General features: G+C 37.7%; 1 protein-coding gene across 2 annotated transcripts in view; it reads left to right on the top strand.

The window, feature by feature from the left end:
- The window catches only part of LOC103044063 (uncharacterized), a 79,776-nt gene that overhangs the window by 65,964 nt on the left and 1,299 nt on the right, over positions 1 to 12,513 (top strand). For both annotated transcript variants that reach the window (XM_007233416.3, XM_049462813.1), the window contains exons 50-56: positions 1,106 to 1,366; positions 2,833 to 3,093; positions 4,408 to 4,668; positions 6,176 to 6,436; positions 7,503 to 7,790; positions 10,137 to 10,169; positions 11,038 to 11,100. In XM_007233416.3, coding sequence (XP_007233478.3) covers positions 1,106 to 1,366; positions 2,833 to 3,093; positions 4,408 to 4,668; positions 6,176 to 6,436; positions 7,503 to 7,790; positions 10,137 to 10,169; positions 11,038 to 11,100 — 1,428 coding nt within the window. The remainder of the gene's footprint in view (positions 1 to 1,105; positions 1,367 to 2,832; positions 3,094 to 4,407; positions 4,669 to 6,175; positions 6,437 to 7,502; positions 7,791 to 10,136; positions 10,170 to 11,037; positions 11,101 to 12,513) is intronic.

Here is a 12,513-nt window from a genome sequence, read left to right as displayed (position 1 = left end):
TAATTTCTATAAATGTTTTTAAAAAATGTAATCCGAACTCATGCTTAACTCCCACTGCTCATCCCAAAAGTACTGGATGAAGCACCATATGATTCCAGAGAATACTTATGTACAGGGACCAGACAAGCTGTGTGTGCATTTGCACATCTTTTAGAACAATGGGTGTAACCTAAAGTAGCTGAGTACATTCACTGGAAGGAGTATGCACAAACATTTGGATATAGAATTTGACCTCTATGAACTGGGATAAACCAAAATACTCTAAACTAAATTTCCAGTTGCTGTTTTAAAATAACTTATAATTTTTATTGGCAGTGCTTCTAGAGTACTCTCCTGAGATTAGAGGTGGAGCTGACATGTATCGGAGGAGGCATGTGATCGTCAGATGTCATGTTGAATATGGTCTCCTCTCTAATTTAGTGCTCATATCAGCTTTTAACAAAAAGGTCCGTAAAGATCTGTTTTGACACCTAGCGGTTTACTAGGGAAATACAGCATCTTGAGATCTCAAGAAACACTGCAATTGGCAGGATCTGCAGGATCATCTGCCTGAAACTGTTCAATATCTATACATATCTGATTGATCCTTTTATTTCAAATAACTGTTATTTAAGCAATAATACACGAGAGGATGTGCTATAACGTGTAATATTGGCACTGCAGAGTGCCGTAGATCAGCACAGCAGTGCCAATATTACACGTTATAGCACAAATATCAAGTGTATTATTGCGATTATACCATAGTTCTATTCTCGTGGTTCATTGAAAGAGTTTGAGTTTGAGGATAAGAAAATAGGATCCGTTTGGTTATAAACACTCAAAGAGTTAAAATAGTTCCATTGTTTGTAGCTGCACTGTTTGCTTTGTATCGTTGCACCTGTGTGTGGTGGAGTAATACATGGAGAGATTCGGTTAAAGTGCATTACGGGCTGAAAACAGCACACATAGAACGCCTCTCAGCCAATCACATTGTAGGGCCAGAACTAACTTTGATACAATTGTATTTATTCTAATATTAGTATATATGTATATACATTTGCAACGTTTTTGTTTTTCTGCATAACCCTCCTGACGTATTTGTGTGTCTGCGTGTCTTTGTGTTTAGCTCCATGCATGCCTAAGGGAGAGGCCGGCAGTCTGGACTGTGTGACCAATTCTGTCTGGGTGTCATGGCAGCCTGCGGCTGGAGCAGAGTCCTACACAGTTCTGGCCATGTCTGCTACCGGTGTGAACTCCAGCTGCACAAGCTCAGATCTCTTCTGCAATGTTCCCAACTTGCTGTGTGGAGACCAGTACACTTTCTACATCACTGCACTCAACTCCTACTGTGGCAGTCCACACAGCAACACCTTCCAGATAGAGACAGGTGCGCACCAACTGTAGAGCTGAGTGGTCATGGTAGATATGGTCATTTTGGTGTATTTTCCAAGATCGTGCTGAATTTAAATTTACTAAGGCTTGGTTTAAAGTCTTTATATTATTTTGAAACATAAATAACAAAAAAGGCAGTTGATTTAATGAAAAGGTTGCATCTGAATTAGTTCAGTTCAATAAAATTTTATTTATAAAGCGCTTTTTACAACAAATGTCACAAAGCAGCTATACAGGGAAACGGTGTCCAAGCCTCTTATGAGCGACCATCACAGTCAGAACGGATTTGGCTATCTTGGTCTACCCGCATAATGTGCCCAAAGGCAACAACAAAAAAACTCTTTTTACTAAGATTACAATAAGAATATAGTAAGAAAATATACGGCCAAATATACTTTTTTACACATATATTTTTTTTTTACGAATCCCTTTTTGCGTCTCTTTTTACTTTATGTAGTTATGCTTTCCCTTGTGAAAAGGAAGTATACTTAAGAGCATTAAAAATATGTTCAAATTAGGTAAAGAATACTAATAGTGCATTTTCAATTGAATATACTTTATAAAAATACGCATTAAATATACTTTTTTGTATTTCCATAAAATATATTTTTGATATGTTGTGTTGATAGAAAATATATGGCATTAAATTATTTTTTTTTCCTGTAGCATTAAAGTGTACACAATATGCACATCAATATGCAACATATTTAAAAAGGTGTTTAAAAGCACATGCCTAAATCTACTTAATTTGTACGAAAAAAGCACTCAGAAACACAATTTAGTGCTTTCATATTGTGTTTAAATATAGCTTAATGACAATTGAAATATACTTAAGTTGCCACAAGTTGTTCCATAATAGTACATTTAGTATGTATTTAAGAATATATTTTAATTTAAAAAAGTATGTACTTTTCCATTTTAAGTATATTTTAAAACATATAATTAATACAATTTTAATACAGGGTTGTAACATTATATTAAAAATAAATAAACTGATAAATACATAAAAATAAGGTACGGTTTGGAGAACTAACCAAAATTTTTGGTTTATGCCATAGAGGGTTATATTATTTTATTTTATCTTATCTTATCTGAAAAAAAGTGATTACAAGTCTAATGTACAGAGGACAATTTTTGATACAGTGTTCTCCTAATTCAAGATATGTACAACTTTCTTTCTCCAAAACACTAAAAAATACCTGTCCTACTGGGTTGTACTTATTGTAATGGCTGGACTTCTTCTCCATCTCAGGTCACTCCACATCAGTGTCTAACTAACTGTGTATTCAATATATTTAACCTGCTAATGGGTGTTTATGTGGTTCATAATATCTCTGTACGTACAGGCAGGTGAAATTTAAGTGTAGACAGGTGATCTGGCCGTCAGTATGGTCAGTATGATCTGAGTAAGCTCGACTATGATATACTAATGTTAAATCTCCCTCTTCTCTTTGCCCTCAGCTCCCTGTTCTCTGACTGGCGTCACCGCGGACACAGAGTGCAACAGTAATTCTATTAGAGTGAGCTGGCACACAAAGGCCAGCTCCTCGTTCTTTGTTGCCACTGCAGAGGGACAGGACCTGAGTTTCCTAGAGTGTAACAGCAACAGTTCGTTCTGTGTCCTGAAGGGGGCGCGCTGTGGCATGCAGTACACCATCATGGTTTCTGCCAGCTCAGACAAGTGCAACAGTCTTCGCAGTCCACCCTACACCATCAACACAGGTATTTCACACATAGCAACCACTGTAGCAACCATCTAGCCACTGATGGAAACAGCATAGCAACCACTTGGGTTACCATAGCAACCACGTATCCATATCTTAGCGACACTAGACACGTCCACCTAGCTTACACTTAGCAACACCATAGAAACAAACTGAGATGTTATAGCAGCCACTTACAACACACTATATACAGCTCTGGAAAAAAGAGACCACTTAAAAATAAAGAAACTCTGAAATATAATCACAAGAAAGATGGATGATGACAAGCCATTTTGTTTAATGCATGAAGTTATCCAAAAGCAATGTGTAAGACTGGTGGAGGAGAACATGCCAAGATGCATGAAATCTGTGATTAAAAACCAGGGTTATTGCACCAAATATTGATTTCTGAACTTACTTAAAACTTTATGAAAATTAACTTGATTTCTTTGCATATACCATACCATATATATATCAATATAAACACATACAGTGGCTTGCAAAAATATTTATATCCCTTTAACCTTTTTACATTTTGTCATCTTACAACCACAAACCTAAATGTATTCTATAGAGATTAAAGTTATAGACCAACACAAAGTAGCACATAGTTGAGAAGTGGATTGGAAATGATACATGATTTTCAAAAAAGTTCATCAATCAAATAAAAATCTGAAAAGTGTAATGTGCAAAAGTATTCAGCCCCCTTTACTCTGAACCTCTAAATAAAATCCAGAAGTCACTTAATTAGTTAATGGAGTCCAGCTGTGTGTAAATTAGTCTCAGTGTAAATACACCTGTCCTGTGAAGGCCTCAGTGGTTTGTACGGGAACACTAGCAAAAACTAGACAAGCTATATGTAAATTGAGATGTTTATGCTCATGTTAAGCAAAAAAAAACTGCCAATGGCGTAAGCTAATTTTTCTTAGTAAGATTTATTACAACAAGCAATCGCAAAGTCTCAAAATGAATGAAGTAAGACTTAAATCAAGCAAATATCACTGTTTTTCAATTTACGTTTGGACACAAGAAACAGAATAACTTGACTGGTGACTGTTTGCGCTTTTTTAAGTTTAAACTACTTAAAATAAGGGGAACATTCAAAGTGAATCATTATTTCTAAAATAAGCAAAATAATCTTACACTTACACAATGGTTAGTAAGACTTATCAGAAAAAAAAAAAGATTTATTGCCTTGAAAGTTAATAATTTTACTTCCTAAGATTTCGTTTTTTGCAGTGTAATAGTCTAAAAAGGTTCTAGAAAAAGAAGGATTAAAGACAGGACTAAAGCAAGACCAACTAAAAAAGTGGTGTTTGTTTCTCTCATGCAGCTCCCTGCACTCCAGTGGGGGTACAGATGACACCGCTCTGTGAGCAAGTGGGAGTTCAGGTGTCCTGGGCTCATTCTGCACAGGCTCAGTCCTATTCCCTCACAGCCTTGGGTCAGGATGGAGACCTTCGCAGCTGTAGTGGCCCATCTGAGAACTGCAGCCTGACCCACCTGCACTGCGGCCAGCCTTATACCATCAGCCTCTCTGCCTCTGCTGGAAACTGCACCAGCCCCGGCATCCAGCCACTCACCTTTACCACAGGTAACTAACACCTGGGCTTTACACCAGTCAGAATAGCATTATGACCATCACCCTGTTTCTACACACAAAACCCAATACCCAAATATAATACGTTGTGCCTTATTTATGAATTCTACCAGTCAGGTTGTATGGAGCAGTAAAGCCACTCTGCTGAAGTAAAGCATTATACAGGAGTTTCAGTTTAGCTGAGGCACCGAGACTCAAGACTGGAGCAGCGTTAGCCGCTAACCACACTAAGCGCTAGCTCTTTTAGCCCTAGTGAAAATCTTTACTCTCTTTACACTTTACTCACCCAGATAAATAGTTTTCAGCAGAGAAATCTGTGTAAATTAACCAGCACTCTTTTGACTTCAAAATAATTATTATTATTTTTTAAGAATTACAGTTTTGCTTAACTTAGCTTAACTTTACACGTCTCGCCACCCAGCAGCAAGACCTGCAGAATTAGAGGGAAAACATGGCAACACCCTTGTTACTTACTAGTGTTGCATATTGCGGTTTATTATCCAGTGCACCTTGTGTTTAAAAATAGACAAAAAAATAGACGTTTATTGACAGTGCGCCGTATAATCCAGTGCGCCTTATAGTGTTGAAAATATGGTACTCAAAATCAAATGATTTGGACTCAGGGGCCAAAAAAATGTGGGGGACATTCCTAGTCAAAATGTTGCTTGATCAGCACACATTACCATTTAAGCTATCCAAGACTTTTGACAGACTGAAGTCTCACACCTAAAGACTAGTCACAGACTTTTTAGTCACAGAATAATCACAGGCTAAGATTTTGAAAAGACTGGGGATCACTAACTGCAAGACTGCAACTAGATTCTTTCTGTTCACGTCACTATTTGCGTAACCACCTTACACTCAACGATCGAGATAATGCGAAAGAAATCGTTTGAAAATCGTTAGGTGTGAGGCCGGCATTAAATGACCAGCATAGGGCCGCCGAGTGGTTCAGCGGTCTAAAGCGCTTCCACTATGAGCGGGAGGTCGCAGGTTCAAACCCCCGCTCATGCAGATTTGCCATCAAGCTGCCGGCGCTCAGAGGGAGCACAATTGGCCTTGCTCCCTCCGGGTGGGTAGATGGCACTCTCTCCCATCATGCTTAAAGCAGCACAAGGCACCTGTGAGCGTATGTATTGGAACCTAGCCGCTGTGCTTTCCTCCGAGCGCGCTAGCCGCTCAGGCAGTGATTCATCAGCAGCAACGCGTGGGGTGACTGACTTCACATGTCGGAGGAGGCGTGTGCTCATCTGCATCCTCCTAGGGTCACAGGTGCCATTGGTGTGCAATTGGATAGCCAAATTGGGAGAAAATGGGGAAAAATCAGAAATAAAATTGTAAAAAAAAAAAAAAGACCAGAATAATAGAATTTCTCTAGAATTGATGTTCCTCATTTCTCAAGCTAAATGATGCAGCACAACTATCAGCTATCAACTGAGATACTACACCAACCGTGTTTAATGTTTATCTTACATCCTGGAACTCTTTTCCTCGTCCTCAGCTCCGTGTGAGCCTCAGAACCTGGCCGTCGCCATGCAGTGTGAGACCAGCTCGGCCACGCTCCTCTGGCAGGCCAGTCAAGGTGCTGTGGAGTACTTCGCTTCAGCTTCCACTTCTCTAGAGAATAAACTTCACTGTAACACTACGGGCACCACATGTACCATGGATGGGCTGCAGTGTGGGAAGGTCTACAACTTCAGTGTGATAGCTTCAGATGAAACCTGCAAGAGCTCCATTGTCCACTCGCTGGAGAAAGGAGCAGGTAATACCTTATTACAATACAGTTCTGTTCACAGAAAGATTTAAATTGGATTGGATGTAGTTATTTAATAAATAATATAGTGCTTTATAAAATGTGTCATTTTGGAAGATATTATTAGAATATATTAATCAGTTTCTTTGACCACAGCAACCACTTGGAAATGAGCATTTTAGCCTCCTAGGATACCATTGAAACCACCCAACAACCACTTAGCAACACAATTGCAACAACGTAGGCTTCACTTCACAACAGCTAAGCAACCACTTGGAAAATACCATAGCAATCACCTAGCAACTATGTAGCAACCACTTAGCAACACTGTAGCAACACATGAATCATCTGGGATACTATATCAAACTAGGATCCACTTAGGAATAGCAGAGCAACCACCTGAAATACCATAGCAATCACTTTGCAACTATGTAGCAACATTGTAGCAACCACATAGCAACAACGTAGCAACCATCTGGCATACCACAGTAACCAAATAAGGAAATGGGTAATGTGACTGGGTTAGGTCATTACACAGTAGTTCAATAATCCAGCCCTACCATAGCTACCACTTAGCAACACTAAAACAACCACTTGACAACAGTATGTGAACCTCTTAGAATACCATTGAAACCACCTAACAACCACTTAGGACATCATATCAACAACTTAGCAACACCATAGCAACCACGACGCAACTACCCATCAACACTGTCTCAACCACCTAGGAACCACTTAGCATCACTGTATGAACCACCTAGCAACCATCTAGCAGGATCATAAGAATCACCTGGGATACTATAGCAACTAATTAGTAACCACCTAGCAACCTCACATCAACTGGCATCAAATTGGCATTACCATGGTAACCCATTAGCAACCAGTTAGCAATAACAAAATGTTTTGGCAAAAGCATAGCAACCATCTAGCAAGACCTTGTTGTTAGCTGTGTTTTAGGTATTTATTCAGTGGCGAAATAAATGTTAATAAGAATCATCCAGCCTTGGTTTGCTTATACGTTTATAGTATATTTTTCTAAAGTCTGAACCCTTTCTCTCCTCTCTGCCCCCTCCAGCCCCATGTGCCCCAACCTCAGTAACTGTTCGGACACTTGCTTTGGGTGACCAAACTCTGGTTCGTGTGTCCTGGGACCCAGTCTTCTGTCTGTACATCGAGTACCTGGTCGAGCTGAATGGCAACATCAACAATGACCCATTTGCTCAGGTGCAGGTGTCATCATACTGGACAGACAGGACGTACTTTGAGTTCTTTCTGCCCTGTGATGTGACCTTTGTTGTCACAGTGAGGGCCAGAAACCATGCAGGGACCAGCGAGCCTTCTGATGTTGTTACTGGACCTACAGGTATGTCAACTTCTTCTTTTAAGCAGCTACTTTATTTTTAATATACCAGGGAGTAGCTCTTTATGAAGACTGTGATCTTAGGAAAAGTTTTGGGATTCTGTGATGAAGCTCTACTAGATTGTGGTCAGTTATCCTAGAACAGTTGTGTGATGTTTAATTGTGCTGCTTTACTTTTACAATGTAGAAAACAAGTAATGGATCTTTAGTCATTCAACATTTATCACACAGTCCACTGATTCAGTAATAGATAGACTAAAGCCCTATCTTTTATTAGGGGGTCCTCTGTGATTTTATTCCTGTCCAGAACGCCATGTATGTGTTTTTCTCAGATGTCCTCTGAGAAAATTACAGGCTGAATTACCTGCTGTTTTTCACTGAACTCTGTGGTCCTCCGGTATTTTTAAGTCCCGTCCGGATGCACATCTCTAAGTTTTGTCAACTTGCGTAGCTACTTGTCCACTGCTGTGCAACGTAATTACACTTTGTGCACACATTTCCATGGAGATCCACGTAAACACAACAGTGAGTGGAAATGGAGGAGCTACTGAACGCGATGTCATGTGACCGAGAACGCCAAAAACTCACTGGTCCTCCTGTTTTTTAAATCGCAGTCCAGATACAAGAGTTTTATCACTGAGTAGAAGTGTGAACTATTTTTCACAGACGTCCCCCTGAGAAACTAATCCCATCCAAATAGCTTTAGTACATCAGCTAAAAAATCAGTGCAAACCAATAACTGTAGAAAAGCATGCACAGTACAGCATCTTTTAAAAGTGAACCACAGGTCTTTCGCCTCTGCTGGTTGCAATATGATATTTAACTCTTTCCATTTCTGTAAAAGTCTGAGTGAAAAATCAGCACAGCTCATTATCCTGAGCTAAGCCCTGGTACTGTAATTTGATGGAAATGTAAATCATTTCATAATAAAACACACAAACTGCACTTTTACTGTTGAAACAGTTACTAATTACTAAACAAGCTGGGTATTTAGTGGAAAAATCCAATCTGCTTTTGGCTGTGCTGTAAACTCAATTAGGTGGTCTATAAGATGTTTAGTGTGGGAGAAGGGGGTGGGTCTTATTACATCTTATATCAATAAGGTTCTGTTCACAGAAAGTGTGGTAAAATAGATTTCAATTGGCTTGGATGTGGTTATTTAGTAAAACATTCATTGCTTTATAAAATGTCTAGTTTTATAAGATTTCATTAGAATATTTTTGTCACATTGTTTTTTTCAATAATTTATTATAAAATACAAATCCAGCCTTACTATCACTTATCACTTAGCAATATTAAAGCAACCACTTGGAAACGATTACAGTTGTGAAAAAAAATTGAGACCACTTCAGTGTCTGAATCAGTTTCTGAATTTGCTATTTATAGGTATACAGTGGCTTGAAAAAATAATTAATACCCCTTGAACTTTTCCACATTTTGAAATCTTAAAACCACAAACCTTAATCTATTTTAAGTGATGGACCAACACGAAGTATTGCATAAGTGTTTAGCAGAATGAAAATGATACATGGTTTTCAAAATTTTTATCAAATAAAAATCTGAAAAGCCTCAAAAGTATTTAGCCACCTCTGGTTTTAAATCACAGTTTTCATGCAGTCTTACACACTGCTTTTGGATAACTTTATGCCCGTCCTGGTGCAAAAATTCAAGCAGTTCAGCTTGATTTGATGGCTTGTGGTCCATCTTTCTCTGGATGATATTTCAGAGGTTTTCAATTTGGTAAAATCAAAGAAACCTATCATTTTCAGGTTGTCTCTTATTTATTTCCAGAGCTGTATGTTAGCCTACTAGGATACCAGAGAAACCACCTTACAATCACTAGGCAACACAATTGCGACAACCTAGAATCCACTTTGCAACAGTAGAGCACCCACCTGGAATACCATAGCAACCACCTAGCAACATCATAGCAACCACTTTGCACAGGAATCATCTGAGATACTATAGCAAACATGGATCCACTTAGGAACAGCAAAGTGACCATCTGAAATACCATAGCAACCACCAAGCAACCATTTAGCAACCCTCTTAGCATTGTGGTCAGTTATCCTAGAAGCATTGTGTGATGTTTATTTGTGTTGCTTTAGTTTTAAAATGTAGATAAGAAGTAATGAATGTGTAAGTGAGTTTGTCTCCCCTCAGGGCTCTAGTTTGCAGATTCCAGTTGAAAATTTGACAGAATTGTGGACAATTTTGACCTAATTTCTACAGAACAGAAAGGAATAGAACTACGATGTCCATTTTATATACAGTCATTGGTGCAAACAATTTATATATTAAAATGTTAATAAAAAAATAACGAAATGTTATCTTTTTTTCCTTTCTCAGTACCCTGCCTTGCACCGTACGCCAGAAACACAGGTACTCAATGCACCTACATACACATAATGATTTGGCTAACATTAATGACATACATTTTAATTATATAGACATAAATAGATACATACAGAGTGAGTCAAAAGTCACAGCACACCATTTTATTTCAGAAAATAAAGAGAAACTACATACCTTCATATAGGTGTCTTCATTTTAGACTGATACTAAAGTCATCCAAACTATACGAAAAACATTGAATTATTTAAACAAATCAGAATATGTTTTATATTTTATATTCTTCAAAATAGAACCTTTTTTTTCACCTTGTTTTGCATATATGGACATTTTCTCAGTTAGTGTTATGTGGTAGAGTTATGAAGAGGTAGAGTTGGTATACAGTGAATAGGCCTGTTTAAGTAATGATCTAATCCATATTATGATAAGAACTACTCAACTATGTAAAGAAAAAAAAACTTTAGGAAATGAATGTCAGTCAATCCGAACAAAATCTAGAACCCTGAAAATGTCCTCAAGTGCAGTCACAAAGGCCATCATCAAAAATGTTATGATGAAACTGTCTCTCATCAGGACCGCCCCAGGAAAGGAAGAGCAGGAGTTTCCTCAGTTGCACAGAATAATTTCATAACCGCAAGTTAACAGAACCCCAAATAAGAGCACCAATTCTTTTTTAACAGAGTATTTTGGTTTGTTTAATGCTTTTAAATGCATTACATTATTCCTTATGTGTTCTTTTATAGTCTGGATGACTTTAGAATGAATTTACAATGTAGAAAAAAAAAGGAATAAAAACACTTGTACTGTATGTACAGTATTAATGTGTTTTTGTCCTTTTTTTCTCCTGTAGCTTACATTGCATGCACTTCAAATGTCTTACATGAGTTATGTTTTGCAGATGGATTAAATCGTCGAAGGAGAGACTTGCGAGAAGCAGAAATCCTGGCTGGGCTGAAGAAGGGTAAGAAAATATATTCAGCATTTAGAACACTGGATAACACAATGAACAGCTTTTGCCAATAATTGCACATATTGTAGTAATGTGTGCAATCGCTGAATTTAAAAAAAGAATCATAAGAGAGACTGAATCCTGGTATCTGCAGATCCTGAAAAAATCTTAAAATGATTTATATAAAAAAGGTAAATAACGTTAATTAGTAATACACTTTGTATTTCAGATACCCTGCAAACTAAAGTGATTGATATTATAGTTTACATTTTAAAGGTCTGAAGAAATGGCACCTGATATCAAGGTTCCTTAACAATTTAGAGTTTCCTCTCGCTGTTTACTCTCGCATTTGTCACATACCCCTAGAGGCACTGCGAAGTGCTGTGTAGAACAGTGCAGCTAAAAAAGCACAGTAGCAAAGCTCGCTAGCTAACTTTAGCCAGTTTGAAAACAAGCTAACACACACACACTGTAGTAAAGGCAGCCCAGCTCTTTGTGGAGTCAAACGCTGTCCTGCCTGGAGAAACATGAGAACAGAATTCCTGGAGCTTCTGCTGCTGCTCCTTGCAATATGATTAACTATGGCTATAGCCCTAAAGCCCAAACTATAGTTTGCATTCTTCAGCTGTTTTTCTGCTAATGTAGTCTGATTTGTTTATATATTGTGTTATTTTGTGGGACAAGGTAAACCAAATAGTAATCAAAGCTTTAATTTAAAGATTTTATATTAAAATAGTTTGACTTAAATGACTTAAAATAGTTTTATTATATGTACTCCTAACAGTACAGTATGTCACAAACTTATATTTAAACCCAGTCGTTCCAAAAAATAAAATAATAATAAAAATACAGTGATAAAATACCATGATATGCATTATTAGTCATACCGCCCAGCACTACTTTATACTATTAAATCAATTTCTTCAGTTAGTGGTTCCACTGTGGCGATTGTTTTGTTGAAAGAATGGGAGATACCTTTGTGTTGGATCATAGATCTTAATGAGTGTTATCATCAACAAGTCCGGAAGCTATGGTCTTTTCCAGGGATGCCCATGCATGACATTTTTCAACAAGACATGCAAAACCACATGCTAGACACATTCCAAAGGCATGGCATACCAGCAGTCCTGACCTGTCACCAAAGATTTGCACACCTCAAAACATGTTTGCAGAATGAATGAGAGTAAAATAATATAACTCCTCTATAAAAAATAATATAAGAACTCTTCATTGCTTGATAAAGTGAGAAATGCTTTGGGTGTATATTAACAAATGAAATAATGTTGATGAGACAAAACATTAAATATCTGTTTATTCTGTCTGCAATAAAATAAAATTTAGCGTTAGATTGATGATCACAAGCCATCAAACCAAGCTGAACTGCTTCTCATTTTTCTAATTTCTCATTTTCTGCAAATAAATGCT

This window comes from Astyanax mexicanus, chromosome 13 (assembly GCF_023375975.1).
Source record: "Astyanax mexicanus isolate ESR-SI-001 chromosome 13, AstMex3_surface, whole genome shotgun sequence".
In the NCBI taxonomy this organism is placed as follows: Eukaryota; Metazoa; Chordata; class Actinopteri; order Characiformes; family Acestrorhamphidae; genus Astyanax; species Astyanax mexicanus.
Note: the sequence above shows the minus strand (reverse complement) of the source record. Positions and strands in the feature narration are given on the sequence as shown.